Source organism: Phycodurus eques, chromosome 17 (genome assembly GCF_024500275.1).
Source record: "Phycodurus eques isolate BA_2022a chromosome 17, UOR_Pequ_1.1, whole genome shotgun sequence".
NCBI lineage: Eukaryota > Metazoa > Chordata > Actinopteri > Syngnathiformes > Syngnathidae > Phycodurus > Phycodurus eques.
The window spans coordinates 13,324,847-13,346,504 of NC_084541.1; the positions used below are offsets into that span (position 1 = coordinate 13,324,847).

The following is a 21,658-nucleotide window of genomic DNA, read 5'->3' on the forward strand; positions in this document are numbered from 1 at the left end:
CGCAGCGGCCATTTTGGGATGCGGTCGATGGAGACCACTTAAAATCTTGTTTTCTTAGCTTTTGTCAGATGGGATGATGGATGCACGTGTCTGTGTGCGTGTGTGTGCGCCAGGCGGTGTACAGCGCCTCTTTCCCAGAGGACGTGGCGGCCAACAAGGGCGTGCTGACGGTGGGCGCGTCCGACAGTGACTCGGGTTCCAGCGCCGAGATCCAGTACTCGCTCTTTGGCATCGGCGTGGAAGACTTCTACATGGATGCCAACACTGGTACTTCACAGCAGCAAAGATGCGTTGGATGACATACATGTTGGCATTGTCTTGATGTTTATGACAAAAGTCAGGTCAGATTCAGCTAAGGCAGCATTGAGCTTTAATGTTCGAAATAACAATTAATTTTGATGGACTCTTTTAATTGGTGTATAAAACAAATTAATTGAACTGTAAATTGACTTGGATGTTTCAGAAAGACGTATACATTAGTTTCTTTGAAAATTATTGATGAAAACGTAGGTAAGATTGAATTGACTGATGTTTCGAAAATACGTATGTTAGATTTGTTCAGGCTTCCTAGTTGTCTTTGGTTGCAAAATTCAAGTTAACTGAAGATTCGTTCATTGATGTTTAGTCTTTGGTATTTCTAAAAAAAAAAAACATGTTTAAAAGCACTGCCCCAAGACCAAATTTCCTTTGAGGTTGAAGAAAAAATGTCAAGATTTGAAGATTTTCCTAAATTGTCTTTGTTTATAAAATAATTGACGTTAGATTCAAGACTGCTTTGTCTTTGATGTTTTTAATGTAAGTTCGAGACCAAATTATCTTTGATGGTTTAATTTTGGTTTCAATATAAGTTCAAGACTAAATTGTCTCTTTTTTATGAAAACTAAAAGTAGTTACACAATTGAACTGTCTTGGATAAAAAAATAATTGAAATCAGGTTCAAGACTAAATTGGCTTTGATATTTAGGAAAACTGTAGCATTTTTGAAGATTCTAAATGGTTTTTTATGTTAAAAAAAGATCAAGTTCGTTTTAAGTTGTTTTTTTTTAAATGTTTTTTTTCTAAGTTCAAGACTGAATTGTCTTTCAGGGTTTAATTTATTTCAGGTTCAAGACCAAATGGTCTTTGTTGTTTATAAAAAATAAAAGCTTAGTTTCAAGACTGATCTGTGTGCATAGAAATTGATAGCTTGAAGAGTGAATTGTCGCTGATGTTTTTTTTTTTAAGTAAGTTCAAGAATAAATTGTCTTTGATGTTCATAACAATCGGAGGGAAGTAGGTTAAATTCTTCCGGTAAATTGTTGTCTTTGATGGATGTAAAAATTGAAAGACAGGTTCCAGCTTGAATTGTCTTTATTTCAGACAACGCGTTAACTTTTTTGAAGATTCTAAATTATCTTTGGTATTTCTGGAAAAAAATTAAAGTCAGGTTTAAGACTGAATTGTCTTTGATGTTTATTGTGTGTGTTTTTGTTCTAAAGGCGAGCTTCGCACAGTGGCGCCCTTGGACCGCGAGAGCCGTCCCTCCTACAAGCTCATCGCCCAGGCTACGGACGGCGGGGGCCTCTTCTGCCGCTGCGACGTGTCGCTGAAGCTCCTGGACGTCAATGACAACGCGCCGTCCTTCGCGTCCTCACGCTACGTGGCCAGCGTATACGAGAACGCTGCGCCCAACGCGCTACTCACGCGGCTGCAGGCCACCGACCCAGACCAAGGCCTCAACCGCACCATCGTCTACTCCCTGGTAGACTCGGCCAACGGGGTCTTCTCCATCGATCCCGTGTCCGGAGTGGTGGTCCTGGAGAGACCCCTGGACCGAGAGAGTCAAGACTCATACCGGCTCCGCGTTCGGGCCACAGACCAAGCCGGGCTGCAGGGGGCGCTCTTCTCACAGGTTGGTGGCCACAAACTTTAAGGAGGAAAATAAAACATCTAGACACAAATAAATTACATTAAAGTTGGACATAAAACTGAAAATTGACTTTTTAAATGGCTTTTAACTCATTAACTGCCATGGACATTTATATTCGTTATTTGGAATCCAAGCGTTTTCTGCCACCAACCGATGCATTTGTCAGTTACGTTTTTCATCGGGTAGGGTATGGAAGAGGGTCAGCTTTTGAAATTTTGGTTTGTAAACCACTGTAATGACTGACAGATCCCCGGCAAGATGACGAGAGGCAGCCCACGGACACTGTTCAGTCGTAACGAAAGCCAGACTCGTCATTGGTCCAGGACTATGTAGGCCTTGGACAAGAGCTGGCTCGCTTGCATGAGACCGCCCCTTCAAAACAGGCTGATTTCAGCAAGAGAAGAACCGAAATTAGCCTGTTTTTAATTATTGATCCTTAGGGGAATTTTGACACCTGGGAACTGTTTTAAACTATGAATAAATATGAATATCGTGTCTCCTTGAAGGCTCAGACAAGCACGAGCCTTGTAGATATACAGTATTTCGGGATTAACGGAGGAAATAGATGGTCTGTCTTCTTTGCCGGTACGCGCCTCCCATCGAAAGGAGGCCACCGCAAGGAGTGCCGATAACAAGCCATGTAGATTTTAATTAAGATCAATGCTTATCACATGAGCACGGAGATGGTAAAATGACGAGAGTTGACACCTGAGGGACGAGCGAACCTCTGGCGCCCACTGGTGTAAATGCTGTGGAAAATCTGTATTAATATTTGCAAAGAAAATACACAAATTATGTCGAGAAGCAAGGCTGCATATCAGAAAAGAAACTTCTTTTTGAACAGTGTACGTTCAATATGGTGATGATGTAAAATTGTCTTTTATGTTTACTAAAACTTGGGTTGGGTTCATTGATGACGATTGACAGAAACACCGATCTGCGCCCTGTTCAATTCTTTGATGTTTCTGTTCCTTGCTCTTTGGTTTGTTGTCATTGAAAAGACAAAATCGCTTTCCATGTTTACAAAAACATGTACATTATCTTCATTGAGGACTCGACTTTACAAAAACATGATTGTTCGTTAGCGTAATTTCTGAAAACACATACCTTTGCTTTGTCATTCACATTTGCATTCTTTCATTTTTTTTTTTTTTCTCAGACAAATTTTTTTTATGTTTACTAAAAATATACATCAGCTATGTTGAAGCTTCAAAATGGTCTTTGATGTTAAAATAAACTTGTATGATAGCTACAGTTGGAGGTTTTAAATCGTCTTTGATGTTTATCAGAATACGTATATTAGCTTCCAATTTCTCCAGGACATTTACAAAAACGATTTGATTAACAAAAATACATATTGTAGCTTTATGTTCTTTGCGCTTTTTACAAATATTTTATATATTTCATACTTAAAACATTTTTCAAATTCTTTGATAATTTTGTGTTCCCTGAAACAACATTTGTTATCGTCACTGAAGATTTTAAATTGTCTTTTGATGTTTACTAAAAACACTTAATTCATGTTCTTTGAATTTTTGTATGCTCTTCGAAAAAACGAAGCTGTCTGCTGTGTTTACAAAAGAACTACATTAGCCTTGTTAAAGACTGTCGTTGAGGTTTATTAAAACCAAAGTTAGGTTCACTGAAGACGATTTCCAGAAATCTTAGGGTTTTTTTTTTTTTACAATTTTGACATTTTTAATATTCTTTTATATTTTTCATCTTTTTCACATTCCACTATCTTTTTGTCTTTCTTTCTTTCTTTCTTTGATATTTTGTTTGTCTTTGAAAAGGCAAAATTGTCTTCAATATTTACAAAATATTACAAAAACACTTTAGGTACACCGGAGACTCCAGATGGTGTATTAGTTGGGTCAACTTCGCCGAGTACTCTGAATCTGAATTGTTGTGCCTTGTGTCCACCAGGTGGACCTGACCGTGTTGGTCCTGGATGTGAACGACAACGCGCCGGTGTTCCAGCGGCGGGACTACACTGTCACCGTGCCCGAAGACGTCGCGGTGGGCACTGAAGTGCTGCGGGTGCTGGCCACCAGCGCTGATATTGGGCCCAATGCCGAGATCTCCTACAGAATCCGCTCAGGCAACGAGATGGCCAAGTTCTCCATTGACAGGAACCTGGGTGAGCTGTCCAAACCGATATCTGGAGCTCTAGATGTGGTTTGAGAGAGTTGTGGAAGGCTCTGCTCTTACCACCTGGCACTGGGGCCTTTGCATGTTATCCCCACGCCTGGATGGATTTTCTCCAGATTCCACTTCGACTTCCACTTTCCTTTGACCAAGGCAGATTTTAGGTTTAATTATAGTGCATTCCACAATTTGGGTGCAAAGGCCAATAAGGCTCTATCACCTTTAGTTTTTCATTTAAAAAAAACAAAACAAAAAAAACAACGCATTACTTTCTCCTGCCTCTGCCTCATAGGTTCCCTCTTCGTGGCTGATGATCTGGACTTTGAAGTATGCAAGGACTACTACCTGACGGTGGAGGCCTGGGACGGAGGCAGCCCGCCCCTCAGCGCTGCCACCATGGTGACCATCCAGCTGATGGATATCAACGACAACGCCCCTGTCTTCAGCCAGGATGTCTACAATGTCCTGGTCAGCGAGGACGCCCCGGTCGGCCAGTCCATAACTAGGGTAGTGTGATTGCGTCGCGAGAGGTAACCTTTCGGAATCTCGATTACTGAACGGGCATGTGTTTGTCTAAGGTGCTGGCAGAAGACCTGGACAGTCAAGTTAATGGACGCATCACATACTCCATCCTGAAAGGCGACAGGAGCAACCACTTCTGGATCGACCCGGTGGCGGGGCTGCTCAAAGTCAATAAGCGTCTGAACCGGGAGCTGGTAAAGTGGCCTACACACATACTAATTTTTAACATTGAAACTGATTTTTAAAATGTGAGAGACCCCACACGTGATGGGGGGGGGGGGGGAATGGTTATGTATGTGAGGAAATATCACTCTTAACACATGAAACACACAGCAGGATTATCTTTCAGAGACATATGACCGATAACCGTGCCTTTACTGACTTTGATCGAAACAGAGGAAAAATCACTGTTGACCCACCACGCACCACAGGATAATCATTCAGGATTATTTTTCAGAGACATCCTGATAGTCGGGCCTTTCCTGATTTTGATCACAAGAGAGGACAAATCTTTTTCAACACACACCACTGGATAATCACTTTGAATCATCTTTTAGTGACATCCGATAATCGTGCCTTTGGTGACTTTGATCAGAAGAGTGGAAAGGTCACTCTTAACACACCATTGGATAATCACTCACGATCATTTCTAAAATCACTCTTAACAAACTCCAAACGTGATAATCGCTCAGGATCACTTCGAGTCATCCGATAGTTAGGTCTTTCCTGACTTTGATCGCAACGGAGGAAAAATCAATCTTAACACACACACCTTTGGATAATCACTCAGGATCATCTTTTACAGACACCAATAATTTGACCTTCCCCGACTTTGATCGAAAGAGAGAAGAAAAAAAAAACGCACTACACGATAATCGCTCAGGATCATCTCAGGGAAATCCGATAATCGGACATTTGGTGACTTTGGTTGCAAGAGAGGAAAACTCACATCCCTCACCGCAGGATAATCGCTCAAAGATCATCTTTTAGAGCCATATGATCACTAGACCTTCCCTGAATTTGATCGGGAAAGACAATAAAAATTACTCTATACACACGCCACACTACAGTATGATTGCTCAGGATCATCTTCAGGAACATCCGATAATCGGGCCTTTGCTGGCTTCAAATGCCGAATGTGGCTGGATTGCCGGTACGTGTAGACCCATCTTACGGACACACCTTCAAGTGCAAAATAACTCATAAGGAAATCAATAGTCATTTTCTGAGTCAGCGCAAGGTCAGCGTGCACTCACATTATGCGGCCGTAACGAAGCTTGTCGGGAGCTTCGCCTTATGCATAAAGATGCGCTCCCTCCCGCCCCGCACAGGTGTCCCGCTACACTCTGTCAGTGCAGGCCTTCGACAGTGGCTCGCCCGCCATGTCTTCGGCTGTCGCCGTCAACGTAGACGTTGCCGACGTCAACGACAATCCACCCGTCTTCACTCCGCCCAACGCCACTGCCGTGGTCCAGGTAGAAGATCCTATCGCTCATTTTTTCGGGTCACGTAGTTGTTTTACTGCTCCAGCAAAAGGAATAAAAATATTGCTTTGCTTTGCTGCCATCTTGTGGCAACTTGGTGCCAATGAACTATGTTGAAGTGATTTGAGGAGCTTAATGTAGACAAAAGTCGTGCTTTGCCAGCATCTATAGGCAAAATAATATATATATATATATATATATAAAATATACATATATATATATATATATATATATATATATATATATATATATATATATAATATAAACAAAGATAATTAGGGTAGGAGCATCAACTACTTCCATATTTTCGCTATTCAAGGTCAGTGTTTGGGCCCTAACCTACTGCATGTGTTTTTCCAGATTAAACAGAATTTTTGAACACCAGATGGTTGAATATCATCCGTGGAGTTTGAAAAAAAGTAACCATTTTGACAAAGGAGTAGAATGTACAGTTATCTGTTTTCATATGTAGAGAGTAAAAGTAAAACATCATCAGAAAAATAAATATGCACATAAAGTACAGATACCTGAAAATGCAGTGTGAACTGTGAAGTATTTGTACTGCGTTACTTCCCACCACTGTTCTTCATTTTTCAAATTTACAGCTGAACCAAGCGTCCGGCAGCGTCCTGCTCCGTCTGTCTGTCAGTGACAAGGACGCCCCTAGGAATGGCCCGCCCTTTGGGTTCAGCTTAGTTTCCGGGAACGAGGGCGGTTTCTTTACGCTGGACCAGACGGGAACGCTAAGGTCTGACCGCGTGTTTAGCCCGGAGTCCCCCAGGGAGTTCACCCTCGAGGTCCAGGTCAGAAACTATTTTTAAAAAAATGTTTTATGCCCTGTCTTGCCCTGTGAAAACTCAACCATTCAATAATTGACAGAAAATGCAAACTATTTTAAACTGGAGCCTTTATTGCAGGGGTTCTCAAACCTTTTGGGTTTAGGGACCACTTAACGGGGAGAATGTTTTTGCAAGGATGCCCTCATCATCACAGTGCCAAATACATTACGACCATGGATACCCCTAAACGCTACGCTAATTAAAGTTATACCTTCACTAATGAGTGCGTATGCATATGTAGGCAAATTATTTTCCAGGCCCCCAAGTTATGCCGCACGGACCCCTAGTTTGAAACCACTGGCTTCAGAATTGTCCTTTCGTTCGGCAGGCAAGCGACTCTGGCCGGCCCCCTTTGGTCTCGTCTTCGTGGGTTTTTCTGCGGGTCATCGGGAACAGTCAGTACAAGCCGGCCGTCTCGCCCCTGGAAATCTTTGTGGTGACGGCAACCGACACATTCCAGGGCGGCCCAATCGGTCGCATCCACGCGACAGACCGCGACCCAAACGACGCGCTGTCCTTCACCCACACGCCGCAGGACAAGAGCATGTTTAGCATCAACAGGCAGGACGGCAGTGTTATGGTTCTACCGGGATTAGAGCCGGGAAGGTAAATATACTTATCCTTGCTTTGTTCTTCGATCTTTTTGAGTATTCTTTGATCCTTCTCACATTATTTTATCTTTTTTTATGTTCTCAGGTATCAGATGAACGCTACTGTCAGCGACGGTCGTTTTGCTGTGATCGCTGACGTCTCGGTCCGAGTGGAACAGGTGACGGATGTGCTGCTGCGTAGCGCTATCGCCCTGAGGTTCCGCTCCCTGTCACCCGAGGACCTACTGGGCCGCTACCTAAGCCAGATCCGGCTGACGTTGCGGGCGCTGGCTGGTTGGAAATGGTCGGCGGGACAACAGGACCCGCTCCACATCCTCGGCGTGCAGCCGGTGGAGGGGACGTCCGACGTGGACCTCCTCGTGGCAGTCGAGAGGCCAGAGATGTCAGCTGGTGGTGGTAGTGGGCGAATGGGGGGCTTTTACGCGCCCCAAGAGGTGGCCGCCAAGCTACGGGAGGCAAGGGGGCAGCTCCGCGGGGTCCTGGCTGGAGCGACTGCAGTGGGTGGCGCCTGCTCCGGGGAGCTGGCATGCGGCGACAAGGTGTGCGAGCAGACGCTGGCCATGGAGGCTGGCTCGCTACTGACGTACAGCACAGAGAGGGTCAGCTTGGTGTCACTGCCGTTCAGACGCATTGAGACCTGCACCTGCCCTCGTGAGTTTTTGAGTAAATTGCAGTAACCATTCATCGATCTCTCTTGGGGTACCTAACGTTCTATCCATCATTGTGATTTGCCAATGCTCCAAGCAGGTGGGGCTTGCTCTGCTCCTGTGGAGCTGTGTGAAGGTCAGTCGTGTCCAGCAGACATGCAGTGTGTACGCTCCGGCCCAACCGCACCATCTGTCTGCCAGTGTCTACCTGAGCGTTTGGACGAGTGTGCTGGTAGGATCTTTTTAAGACTTTCTTTAACTTCCTGAACCTATAAGAACCATGTTACAAAAGTCACAAGGTCTGACATCCGTAACCTAGTTCTACATTTGGTACTTGACATGGTTCATGACTTGGTTATTGTCTAACCCTTTCACACTGATCTGGTGCCTTTGGAAATTGGCTACTGGGGTTATTACCAGTTGGAACCACATCAAGAACCATGTCAGCAGCTAGACAGAAAACAAGTCAGGAACAAGTCAAAAACTACAGAGCCATGTCAAGAAACGGTTGAAAACCAAATCAAGAACCATTTGAGGTCCACATCAAAAAACACATTAGGATCCCGTCAAAAACCAGTGAAGAAACATTCAAGAACGACGTAGAGAATGATGTCAAGAACTAATTTAAGAACAAACTTAAGGACCAGCAAAAAATTAAATGAGTCAAGAACCAGAAGCAACTTAAGAACTAGTCAAGAGCAAGTCAAAAAAAAAGTCAAGAACCATCAAAGAACCAATTCCACCCCTCTCACACTGAGCTGGTTTTTCAACTGGTACTTGATGTGCTATGTGGATTTTAACTTGGTTTTTGCCTGGTTCTTGATGTGGTTCTTGACTGGTTTTTAACTTGTTTCTTGACTGGTTCTTGACTTGTTTTTTTTTTTTTATACATAGTTCTTCACTGGCGGCACGGTGGCCGACTGGTTAGACCGTCAGCCTCACAGTTCTGAGGTGCGGGGTTCAATCCCCGTCCCCGCCTGTGTGGAGTTTGCATGTTCTCCCCGTGCCTGCGTGGGTTTTCTCTGGGCACTCCAGTTTCCTCCCACATCTCAAAAACATGCATTAATTGGAGACTCTAAATTTCCCATAGGAATGACTGTGAGTGCGAATGGTTGTTTGTTTCTATGTGCCCTGCGATTGGCTGGCAACCAGTTCAGGGTGTACCCCGCCTCCTGCCCGATGACAGCTGGGATAGGCTCCAGCACGCCCGCGACCCGAGTGAGGAGAAGCGGCTCAGAAAATGGATGGATGGATGGATGGATAGTTCTTCACTTGATTCGTAATGAGATTCTTCACTTGGTTCTTGACTGACTCGTTCAAGATTGATGATATGGTCCTTCGCTCAGACTGCTTTTGACGTGCTTAACTGGTTCTGGACTTGATTTTTGACAGATTGTTTCATGGCTGATGTGGTTCCTGACTTTGACTTCTGACTGGCTTTAGCTGTTTCTTGACTGGTTCTGGGCTTGATTTTGACTGGTTGATTGAAGACTGAGATGGTTCCTTGGTTCATTTAATACAACCCCAATTCCAATGAAGTTGGGACGTTGTGTTAAACATAAATAAAAACAGAATACATTGATTTACATTTACATGTTCAACCTATATTTAATTGAATACACTACAAAGACAATATATTTAATGTTCAAACTGATAAACTTGATTGTTTTTAGCAAATAATCATAAACTTGGAATTTTATGGCTGCAACTCATTCCAAAAAAGCTGGGACAGGGTCATGTTTACATCACCTTTTCTTTTAACAAAAACTCTTTTAACATTCTTTTTCTTTCCCATTCTTGCTTGATGTACAGCTTCAGCTGTTCAACAGTCCGGGGTCTCCATTGTCGTATTTTACGCTTCATAATGCGCCACACATCTTCAATGGGAGACAGGTCTGGACTGCAGGCAGGCCAGTATAGTACCCGCACTCTTTTACTACAAAGCCACGCTGTTGTAACACGTGCAGAATGTGGTTTGGCATTGTCTTGCTGAAATAAGCAGGGGCGTCCATGAAAAAGACGTTGCTTGGATGGCAGCATATGTTTCTCCAAAACCTGTATGTACCTTTCAGCATTAATGGTGCCTTCACAGATGTGTAAGTTACCCACGCCATTGGCACTAACACAGCCCCATATAATCGAAGATGTTGGCTTTTGAACTTTGCGTCCATAACAGTACTGATGGTTCTTTTCCTCTTTGGCCCGGAGGACACGACATCCACAATTTCCAAAAACAATTTGAAATGTGGACTCGTCGGACCACAGAACACTTTTCCACTTTTCATCAGTCCATCTTAGATGAGCTCGGGCCCAGAGAAGCCGGCGGCGTTTCTGGGTGTGTTGATAAATGGCTTTTCCTTTGCATGGTAGAGTTTCAAGTTGCACTTACGGATGTAGCGTCAAACTTATTTACTGACATTGGTTTTCTGAAGTGTTCCTGAGCCCATGTGGTGATATCCTTTACACATTGATGTCGGTTTTTGATGCAGTGCCGCCTGAGGTGTCAAAGGTCACGGACATTCAATGTTAGTTTTCGGCCTTGCCGCTTACATGCAGTGATTTCTCCAGATTCTCTAAACCTTTTGATGATATTATGGACCGTAGATGATGAAATCCCTAAATTCTTTGCAATTGTACATTGAGGAACATTGCCCTTAAACTGTTTGACTACTTTTTCAGGCACTTGTTCACAAAGAGGTGAACCTCGCCCCATCTTTGCTTGTGAATGACTGAGCAATTCAGGGAAGCTCCTTTTATACCCAATCCTGGCACCCACCTGTTCCCAATTAGCCTGTTCACCTGTGGGATGTTCCAAACAGGTGTTTGATGAGCATTCCTCAACTTTCTCAGTCTTTTTTGCCACCTGTCCCAGCTTTTTTGGAACGTGTTGCAGCCATAAAATTCCAAGTTAATGATTATTTGCTAAAAACAATCAAGTTGATCAGTTTGAACATTAATTATCTTGTCTTCGCAGTGTATTCAATTAATAGGTTGAACATGATTTGCATGTCATTGTATTCTGTTTTTATTTATGTTTAACACAACGTCCCAACTTCATTGGAATTGGGGTTGGACTTGACTTGACTCATGTACACTCAATCCTGTGACACTTTTTGTGTCTTTTGTCTCCACACAGGTCAAAGCTCGCTGAGGTTTTCTGGTAACGGCTACATCAAGTACAAATTGACGGAGAGCGGTCAGAGCAGTCAGAGCGGCGAGATGAAGCTGGGCCTGAGAGTCCGCACGCTGCAGACAAGGGGAGTCATCATGTTCACCAGAGTCAACCCCTGCACCATGCTCAAGGTAAACATTTGCTCTTTAGACTGAAGTTTTGTCCTGGGTGCATGCCATGGCAAAGGATGCTGCTATGTTCTAGATTCAGCCAGGAGCCAACTCTACAATATGTGAAGAATCAGTCTTCATCAAAGTCAAGAACAACATAAAAAAATAAATCTACCCCTTTCGCACTGAGCTGGTTCTTGATGTTCTTTTTGATATTGTTGTTAACGGCATCTGGCTCTTTACATGGTTCTTGACTTGATTGTTGACTGGTTCTTTACTTTGTTTACGACATAGTTTTTTCCCCCCGCTTGATTCTGTTCTTGCACTTGTTTTTTTTTTTTTTTTAGCCTGGTTCTTGAATAGTTCCTGACTTAATTTTTGGTTCTTGACTGATCATTTGCTTTTTGACGTGTTCTTGACATGGTTCTTGACTCACTTTTTGACTTGGTTCTTGTCTTGGTTTTTGTCTTTGTACACACTTAATCCTCCTGTTCCAGATCGAAGGTGGCCGCCTGTGGTTCCAGTTGGACTGCGACAACACGTTGGGCATAATGGGTATCTCCGGGCGACAGATCAACGACGGGCTGTGGCACGCCGTGGCCTTGGAGCTGACCAGCAACTACACCCTCCTGTCATTGGACGACAGCTACGTGGAGCGACGACGGGCCGCCAGAGCCCCCGTCCGCCTTTGGCCAGTCGCCCCGGAATCCTCTTTCTTCTTCGGGGCGCAGGTGAGGCCCCTGACGGTGGCCGGCCAAGGGGCGAGGGCCCAAGATGGCTTCCAAGGATGCCTTGGCCAGCTGACGCTCAACGGCAGAGAGCTGCCACTGCAGAATAAACGCAGTCGCTACGCTGAGCTCGCTGGGCTGAGTGAGGTAGAGATGGGCTGCGTCCTTTACCCGGACCCCTGCGTCAGTGCCCCCTGCCTTAACGGAGCCATGTGCACCAGCCTGCCCTCTGGAGGTCGGGTCCACTAATTTCACCAGTTAAATACATTTTAAAAAGTCATATTCGATCGACAAGTCATTTCATGTTGAATTTTTGGAACAAACATCTTACACAGAACGCGGCAAAGGTGGTAGATTGCTGTATGCGTATAATAGCCTTTTTCAAACAGAGATCCTGCAAATAGCCACAAGAGTCGGAACAGAAAATCTGGCATTTATCAGCCTTTTCACACAGAGTCCAGCAAAGACGGTACTGCCATATGTCTACAGCCTCTAGCCTCTTTTATGTAGAAACGCCCCAAAATGTGCCATAACAGCTAGTGAAAAGGCATTTTCTGCCATTGTCTTTTTACACGAATCCCAAAAAGGCAGGATATTTTCACCTCTATAGCTTTTTTCACACATATAAATCCTGAACAAAATTTGTCACATCAGAGTATCACAGAAAACCAAGTTATCTGCCTTTGACTTTTACACAGAAGCCACCAAAAGCATCATCTTGCCCTACGGTCATCGGCTCTTTCACACTGAGATCCCACAAAATTGGTCCATTAGAGCTATAATGGAACATCCAGCATTTATTTATCCACCTGTGCCTTTTGAACAGAACACAACAAAGGCAGAATATTGTTGATGTTGACAGCGTCTTCCATGCAGAGATTCTGCAAAATTGCTTATTACAGCTGTAACAAGCCTACCACTTATTTACCTTGGCCTTTTCATGCAGAACACTGTAAATGTTATATATTGCTTTGTTAATAGCCTCTTTCAAACAGTGACCCTGTAAAATTGGGGCATCAATCATAACACAAAAAAAGCTGTAATTTAGCTGTTTAGTTGCCTTTTCACACAACTAACAGCATAACTATGGCTGTGATGCTTATGTTGTCTCTTTGACAGGCTTTGGGTGCACTTGCATCTCTGGTTTCACCGGAGGACGCTGTGAAAGCCCAGTGATGCCCTGCACACCAAACCCCTGCCAGGCTGGCGGCGAGTGCCAGGCCGTGGGCGGCGGCGGCGGCTTCGTCTGCGGATGCCCGCCGGGACTCGGGGGGCTTATGTAAGATCAAAAAACTTTGGACCTTAATGGAGCACTGGCGTGGCTTGTTTACAACTTGATGTGTGATTATTACCGAGAGTTGCCACTCGAGGGCAGCAGCACTCCTTTTACACACTTGTTTTGTTTGCTCAATAATTTAGAGAGTAAGGACCTGATGTTTGTTCGAAAAATGACCCCCACGAAGACCAATTAGCAAGAAAAAAAACAAACATATGCAATACATTTTTAGAAAAATGATGACCATGTTGACCTTCACAAGGACATGATTTGTCTCATAGTCGCACAGTGGGAGACTGGTTCACGGAGTTACCGCTGAGTTCTGAGGACCTGGGTTCAAATCCGGCCTCGCCTGTGTGCATTGAGCATGTTCTCCTTGTGCCCTGCGATTGGCTGGCGACCAGTTCAGGGCGTACAGCGCCTCTCGCCCAGAGTCAGCTGGGATAGGCTCCAGCACACCTGCAACCCTAGTGAGGATAAGCGGGACAGAAAATGGATGGATGGATATTATTGTATAAAAATGACACTCCCCCATTAACCACATGGTTTGTCCCACCCAATCCCAAACCATTCATCCATCCATCCATTTTCTGAGCCGCTTATCCTCACAAGGGTCGCGGGAGTGCTGGAGCCTATCCCAGCTGTCATCAGGCAGGAGGCGGGGTACACCCTGAACTGGTTGCCAGCCGATCGCAGGGCACATAGAAACAAACAACCATTTGCACTCACATTCACACCTGCGGGCAATTTAGAGTCATCGATTAACCTAGCACGCATGTTTTTGGGATGTGGGAGGAAACCGGAGTGTCCGGAGAAAACCCACGCAGGTACGAGGAGAACATGCAAACTCCACACAGGCGGGGCCGGGGATTGAACCCAGGTACTCAGAACTGTGAGGCAGACGCTCTAACCAGTCGTCCACCGTGCCGCCCCAATCCCAAACCATTGAATAAAATAATTCGTACATAGTTTTAATATAAAATAGGGATAATAAAATAATATGAAGAATAATCAATGCTTTTGAAGTATTGACCCCAGTGAACCACACAAATTGTTTCAGACCATTTGTAAATAATAATAAGAATAAGAATAATTAATTTAAACAAAATAATGCAATAATGCAATTTTATTTTGTAATTTTTAATAGACTTTTACAATTTTAAAAACATATATTGACCCCAATGAATCATGTACCAGCTCTTTCACAAATAAAAAAATTTAATAAGTAGCACACAATTCTAAAATTATATTTTGTAATTTTATTTTATTCTTATTATTCAATTTTAAAAAATCTATTGGCCCCCATTAACTGTTGTATAAATAAGCGATCACACAATTTGAATAAAAACAATTAAAATTTCATTTAAAATAATCCTTAGAATAAAAGAAATTCAATTTAAGAAATGTATATTGTCCCAGCCCATCAGCAAAAGCAGTAAAAGAAAAAACAATATACTGTACTAAAATATTTTCTTACATTTCCTTTTCATTTCAAAACAAGTTACAATAAAGACAAAAATGTAATGGAATATGATTGCTTTTTAAAAAAATATGTTTTCAGTTAAAATATATATAAACCACATGATTGATGAGACAATACATTCCATTATAATAAACAACATTTATATATATAGATACAGTGGGTACGGAAAGTTTTCGGTTTTCTCCTTCAATTTTTCACTCTTTGCTATATTATAGCCATCTGTTAAAGTCATTTAAGTTAATTTCTTTTCCTCATTAATGTACACACAGCACCCCATATTGACAGGGGGAAAACGTAATTGTTGAAATTTGTGCTGATTTATTAAAAAAGGAAAACTGAAATATCACACAGCCATTAGTATTCAGACCCTTTGCTGTCTATACTGTCTTGCTGTCTGACACCCCTGTCTATATAAGACCTTACAGATCACAGTGCAAGTCAGAGCAAATGAGAATCATGAGGTCAAAGGAACTGCCTGAAGAGCTCAGAGACAGAATTGTGGCAAGGCACAGATCTGGCCAAGGCTACAAAAAAGTGGCCTCCATAATCCTTAAATGGAAGACATTCGGAATGATCAGAACCCTTCCTAGAGCTGGCCGTCCGGGAAAAGTGAGCAATTGGGGGAGAAGAGCCTTGGTGAGAGAGGTAAAGAAGAACCCAAAGATCACTGAGGCTGAGCCTCAGAGATACAGTCGGGAGTTCTACAAAGTCAACCATCACTGCAGCCCTCCACCAGTCGGGGCTTTATGGCAGAGTGGCCAGACGGAAGCCTTTCCTCAGTGCAAGACACATGGAAGCCCGCATGGAGCTTGCTAAAAAGCACCTGAAGTACTCCAAGATAGTGAGAAATACGATTCTCTGGTCTGATGAGACCAAGATAGAAATTGTTAGCCTTAATTCTAAGTGGCATGTGTGGAGAAAACCAGGCACTGCTCATCACCTGTCCAATACAGTCCCAACAGTGAAGCATGGTGGTGGCAGCATCATGCTGTGTGTGGGTTTTTTTCAGCTGCAGGGATTGGGAGACTCATTGCAATCGAAGAAATGATGAATGCGGCCAAGTACAGGGATATCCTGGACAAAAACGTACTCCAGAGTGCTCAGAACCTCAGACTGGGCCAAAGGTTCAGCTTCAAAAAAGACAATGACCCTAAGCACACAGCTAAAATACCCAAGAAGTGGCTTCAAAACAACTCCGTGACTGTTTTTGAATGGCCCAACCAGAGCCCTGACTTAAACCCAATTGAGCATCTCTGGAAATACCTGAAAATGGCTGCTCACCAATGTTCACCATCCAACCTGACAGAACTGGAGAGGATCTGCAAGGAGGAATGGATCCCCAAATCCAGGTTTGAAAAACTTGTTGCATCATTCCCAAAAAGACTCATGGCTGTATTAGCTCAAAAGGGGGCTTCTACTAAATACTGAGCAAATGGTCTGAATACTTATGGCTGTGTGATATTTCAGTTTTTCTTTTTTAATAAATCATCAAAAATATCAACAATTTAGTTTTTTTTCTGTCAATATGGGGTGCTTTGTGTACATTAATGTGGAAAAAAATAACTTAAAAGGATTTTTGCAAAGGGCTGCAATATAATAAAAGAGTGAAAAATTTAAGGGGTCTGAAAACTTTCCGTACCCACTGTAGATACAACAATATAAAGCGGAAGTGCTAATAATTGTATTCCAGTGAATCTGGGGGGTTAAATGTGTATTCAGCATTTTTTTAAAATTAGTTGTTGTGTAATTGTTCTGAGGCTGCAGCTTGTTATCAGTGCATAATAATCAGGCGTGAACGCACACTCAGCAGATATTATTCAGCGTGATGACATTTCCAAGAGTTGCTGCACACGTGTCGTGTAGCACAACCCAATATCAAACAAATATCATAATCAGAAAAGAGGAAGAGGAAGCAGCACGCTAATGCTAATGAGGATGAAGACACCGGCGAGCGCGCATGATGGAAGTCGTCACAAGTGAGGAGAAAACGGCAGAGTCTCGCTGGGGAGGTGTTTCAAAAGCAGTAGCGTGCATGCGTGTCGGCAGCTGGTCGAGCACCGAGCGCGCCCCCACTAAGAGTGTCTAAAAACTTGAATTCATCTACAAAGCTGTTAACATGGATATTTGACTTCTAAATCCGTCAATGGCAGTGGATGTGTTAAATACCCCCTTGATAGTGTTGGAATCTCCTCAGCTCGCGATATTGCCATGTCTATAGCCTCTTTTCACACTGAGATCCAGCAAAATTGCCACATCAGAGCCGGAACGTGGGAAAGCCGAGCCACAGTTATAACCCCGAAAAGTATTTTCGATAAAAATGATCGTTGATTTTCCAGATGCGATGAAGACGTGGACGAGTGCGAGCGGGCCCAGTGCGGCGATAGCGGCGAGTGCGTCAACACGCTAGGATCCTTCTTCTGTAACTGCACGCCGGGATATGAGGGCGGGGCCTGCGACGGTGGCAGTGAGGCGGGTGACGACACGCAGGTGCGACCCTACAAATTGTTATTTTTAAAAAGCATTTTTATTACAATTTATTATCTTACATTATTTGAGGTCAGAATTGACAGCTGTAGTAATAATGTTTTATGTGTAAAAGATTCGCAATGCCGTCGGTATGATTCAGTGTCAAATACAAGCACCGGATTTCTTAAACTTTGTGGCAGGTGTTGATCATCTGTGTCAAGTGTCACTCACGTATGCGGATGTCTCCCAGGCGGAGCCGCTGTCGTACGTCGGTCCCGGCGAGATCATTGGCATTGGCGTTCTGGCCTTCGTCGTCATCCTGCTCCTCATCCTCTTCGCAATCTTCCGGAAGAAGATCCAGTTCCGAAAGGACTCGGCGGGGGCGGCGCCCGCGGGGAGCGTCGCAGTCGTGTCGGCTATCACGGAGACCAGCTACATGCTGCGCAAGACAGGCATGGGCGCGGAGGGCATCGAGTTCGAGGCGGTGCGTGTGCCGGGCTCGCCGGGGAAGGTGAGCGCTATTGGTGGAGGCGACGGCGGCGGCCTGACGGCACCGCCTCAGGTGGTGGTGAGACCTGACGCGCACTCACCTCTGATGGGGGGGAGACGCAGCACAGACGCGGATGGAAGCAGGGTAGGTCGGGCATACATACGGCACATCCATTCATCACCCGTCCATCCAACCACATCCATCCATCTCTATCCATTTCTATCCATCCTTCCACCCAACCCTCATCCATCCAGCATCCATCACTATGAGTCATACTACCCTCATCCATCCATACAACCCTCATCTGTCTTCACCCATCCATCTCTATCCATCCATCCAACTCTCATTCATCTCCATCCATCCATCCACTCATCTCATGTACCCATCCAACCCTCATCCATTTCATCATCTCTATCCATCCAACCATTTCCATCTGTCTAACCACCTCCATCCATCCAAATACATTCATCCACATCCGTCCATCTCTATCCATCCACCTCCATTCATCCATCATCACTATCCAATCATCCATCCATCCACCCCATCTATCAATCCATCCAACCACATCGATTTCTCTCCATCCAACCAAGCATCATCCATCTCCATCCATCTGTTCATATCATCCATTCATCATCATCCATTCATTCATCCATCCATTCTCTATCATCTACATCCATCCAACAAGTATTCATCTCACCCATTCCCAACTATCTAGCATCTCAATCATCCAATCACCTCATCAATCTCCATCCTTCCACCATCTCTCCACCCATCATCCAGCCATCCAGCCACTTCCATTCATACGTCCACCCGTCCATACAACCATCATCCAGCTCCATCCATCCATCCGTCCACACAGTTTTCCCTGTGAAAGGTACCAAAATCAACATGGGATGGGTGTAAGGGGATAGCGAAAAGCCATGCAAACTTCACAGAGAAAGGCCTAGCCCAGATCCAAACCCAGAACCTTTTGATGCAAGGCAAAAATGCTATCCATACCGTGATGAGAGGGATCTGAGCTGGTGGCACATCAGCAGCTGTTTAACATTTGCTCACTTTGTTTTTTCTTTTCTTTTCTCCCGTCTTTTCCGTCACAGCTGAGCAGCTTCCTGTCCGACATGTCAAACATGCGCGGCAACCGTCGGGGCGTGGCCGTGTGCAGCGTGGCACCCACCAATCTGACCCCGCCGTCGCCTTGCCGCCGCCTCCACCAGCACAGCCCCGCTCACAAGGTGTCCTGGGAGGGCGGGGACGCCAACACGGCGGCGGAAGCCAGCCGGCGAGAAGAACGCGAGGACCAGTGGAGTCAGAGAGCCTTTGAGATGGAAAGGACGGACGGCAGCGACGGTCAGACTGAACGCGCACACACAGACAAAGTAGGGTTTAAAGCCAAGGTTAGGTTTCAAATTAAGGTTTTATGTCTGGGTAAGGGTTTCAAATGAGAGTCAGGCTTTCACATTTGTGTTTTTAAACCAAGGTTCAGGGTTCAAAGTCAGTTTGAAAGCCTGGGTTTGGGGATCAAAAAAGGGTTACACTTTCAAAGTAAGGTTTCAAACGCGGGTCAGGGTTTCAAACACACAGGCGCGCCGAGGCCACTTTTGTCTGGCATGGTTGCCATGGAGACGGATTGCTTCCGACTGACCTCAATACACTTGAAACTTTTTCATTGACAATTCTAATGAACACATACGATGAATAAATATGAATAATGAATATGATGAAGAATGTTTGCGTTTCGACTTTGTCCTACTTTGGAGCAAAAGTGCTCCAGTTGGAAAGAAGTACCAAAATACAGCAAGTGATCCGTACCAGTTATTGATACTCTTCTGTTGGCGTACGGTTTGGCGGTAGGGCAACGGAAGGGCGGGGCCAGACAGCAGTGCCGCGTGTTGATTGGTGGACAGAGTGATCGCTTCCACAATGGCAATGGCTAACAAGTAGCGACATGGCTGAAGACCCTAATTTGAAACTATAACCCAGGCTTGAAACTCTACTTTGAAAGGATAATACTTATTTAAAACCCTTTTCCTTGTTTGAAAGCATTAATTTGCAACCACAGACCTGATCTAGTTTGAAACACTAACCCATGTTTAGAAGCCTGTCTTGAAACATTATCACTGGCTTGAAAGCCTACTTGGGAACAGAAACCCAGGCTTGTAACCCTAATTTTAAATCATTTGTCTGTCTTGAACTCAAACTTATGTTTAAAACCCTAACTTGAATTACCCCTGGTTTGAAACCCTACTTTGAAACCTAACCCTGGCTTGTAACCCAAACCCGGTTTGGAAACCCTAATGTGAAAACGTAACCCAGGCTTGAAACCCTAATTTCAAATCTTAACACTGTATTGAAACCCTAACCCTATTTTAAAACCCAACTTTGAAACCCTAATCTTGGCTTGAAACCTTAACGAGATTTTAGATCCTACTTTAAACTCCTAACCCAGTTTCAGAAACCATGCTTTGAGAATCAAACCCAGGCTTAAAACATTTGCCTTAAATCCTAATAAGACTTAAAACCCCACTTTGAAACCATAATCTAGGGTTGAAACCCTAACCCTATTTTATAAGACAAAACTCAAACTAGGAAACCCTTACCCTGGCTTGAAACTCTAATTTCAAACACCTTACAACTGTCTTGAGCCACTAACCCAGGCTTGAAGCCCTACTTTAAAACCCTAACCTTTGTTTGAGACCCCGTCCCAAGCTTGAAACCCTCCTCTGAAACCTGCTGGTTTGAAAGAATGGATACGGTTTCAAATTGTGCTTTTGTTGTGCTTGTAAAGCATCTTGCCAGTGTTATTTGAAGCTACCGCAATCCCACATGGTTTCTTTCCAGTCCAAGGAGCCAATCAAAAGCGTTTGTGTTTGTTGTGCTCAACTTGCTGCTCACCATCATTGATTTCCTCCGTAGGGATCAGGATGCGCTCCCCCACCGAGCAGGGAATGCGTGCTGCGGCGGGGATCCGCTCCCGCTTAATTAGTGCGTGATTGAGATGCTTGAACACCCTCGTTAGCGACCGCACTTTGTTTATTAGCGCCGAGCTAAGCGGCAGCTAGCGAATGTGGCGTCACGAGCTGGGAGTTGACGGAGGGGAACGGAGCCAGCTGATTGGCCGGTGGTGCAGCCAGCCAAAACTTTCAATCATTAGCATACAATGAATCATTTAGTAGCAGCAACACTGAAAAGTCACATTAATTCCCCTAAAGACTGTCTCAAAACCCTAACCCAACCAGAAACCATAACTTGAAACTCTCATTTAAACACTCACCCTGACTTGAAACCCTACTTTAAAATCGTAACACAGGCTTGAAACCCTACTTTGAAACCCTAACCCTGGCTTAACACCATAATTTGAAACCCTAACCCTGGCTTGAAACCCTTATTGGAAATCTTTACCCAGGCTTGAAACCCCTTAACTATTGTTAGAAACCTTAACACAGGCTTGAAATCCTATTTTGAAACTATAACCCCTGTTTGAAACCTTGATCCAGACACAAATTTTAAACCCTACCTTAGACTTGATGTTCTAGCCCAGGCTTTAAACACTAGATCTCGTCTGTATTTGTGCGCGTGTGCGTGTGTTTGTGTGTTATTGAAGCGTCTGGGGTGTATACACAAGGCGCCCAGTGGCTGCTTGCCTTACTTTGATTGACAACCGGCCTGGGTCCCACGTGACGGGGTGGGGTGCAGGGGGTGGTCTCTCTCTCTCTCACACACACACACACACACACACACACACACACACACACATACACACATGTTCAAGGGCC

At 44.3% G+C, this 21,658-nt stretch overlaps 1 protein-coding gene across 1 annotated transcript in view; it reads left to right on the forward strand.

Moving 5' to 3' along the window:
• The window catches only part of LOC133416369 (protocadherin Fat 3), a 78,918-nt gene that overhangs the window by 51,608 nt on the left and 5,652 nt on the right, over positions 1–21,658 (forward strand). Inside the window, exons 31-46 of the mRNA XM_061703220.1 lie at positions 114–267; positions 1,479–1,891; positions 3,836–4,049; positions 4,350–4,564; positions 4,636–4,773; positions 5,911–6,054; positions 6,669–6,866; positions 7,231–7,508; positions 7,599–8,164; positions 8,261–8,392; positions 11,297–11,463; positions 11,940–12,405; positions 13,290–13,449; positions 17,266–17,416; positions 17,646–18,029; positions 18,983–19,232. Coding sequence (XP_061559204.1) covers positions 114–267; positions 1,479–1,891; positions 3,836–4,049; positions 4,350–4,564; positions 4,636–4,773; positions 5,911–6,054; positions 6,669–6,866; positions 7,231–7,508; positions 7,599–8,164; positions 8,261–8,392; positions 11,297–11,463; positions 11,940–12,405; positions 13,290–13,449; positions 17,266–17,416; positions 17,646–18,029; positions 18,983–19,232 — 4,030 coding nt within the window. The remainder of the gene's footprint in view (positions 1–113; positions 268–1,478; positions 1,892–3,835; positions 4,050–4,349; positions 4,565–4,635; positions 4,774–5,910; positions 6,055–6,668; positions 6,867–7,230; positions 7,509–7,598; positions 8,165–8,260; positions 8,393–11,296; positions 11,464–11,939; positions 12,406–13,289; positions 13,450–17,265; positions 17,417–17,645; positions 18,030–18,982; positions 19,233–21,658) is intronic.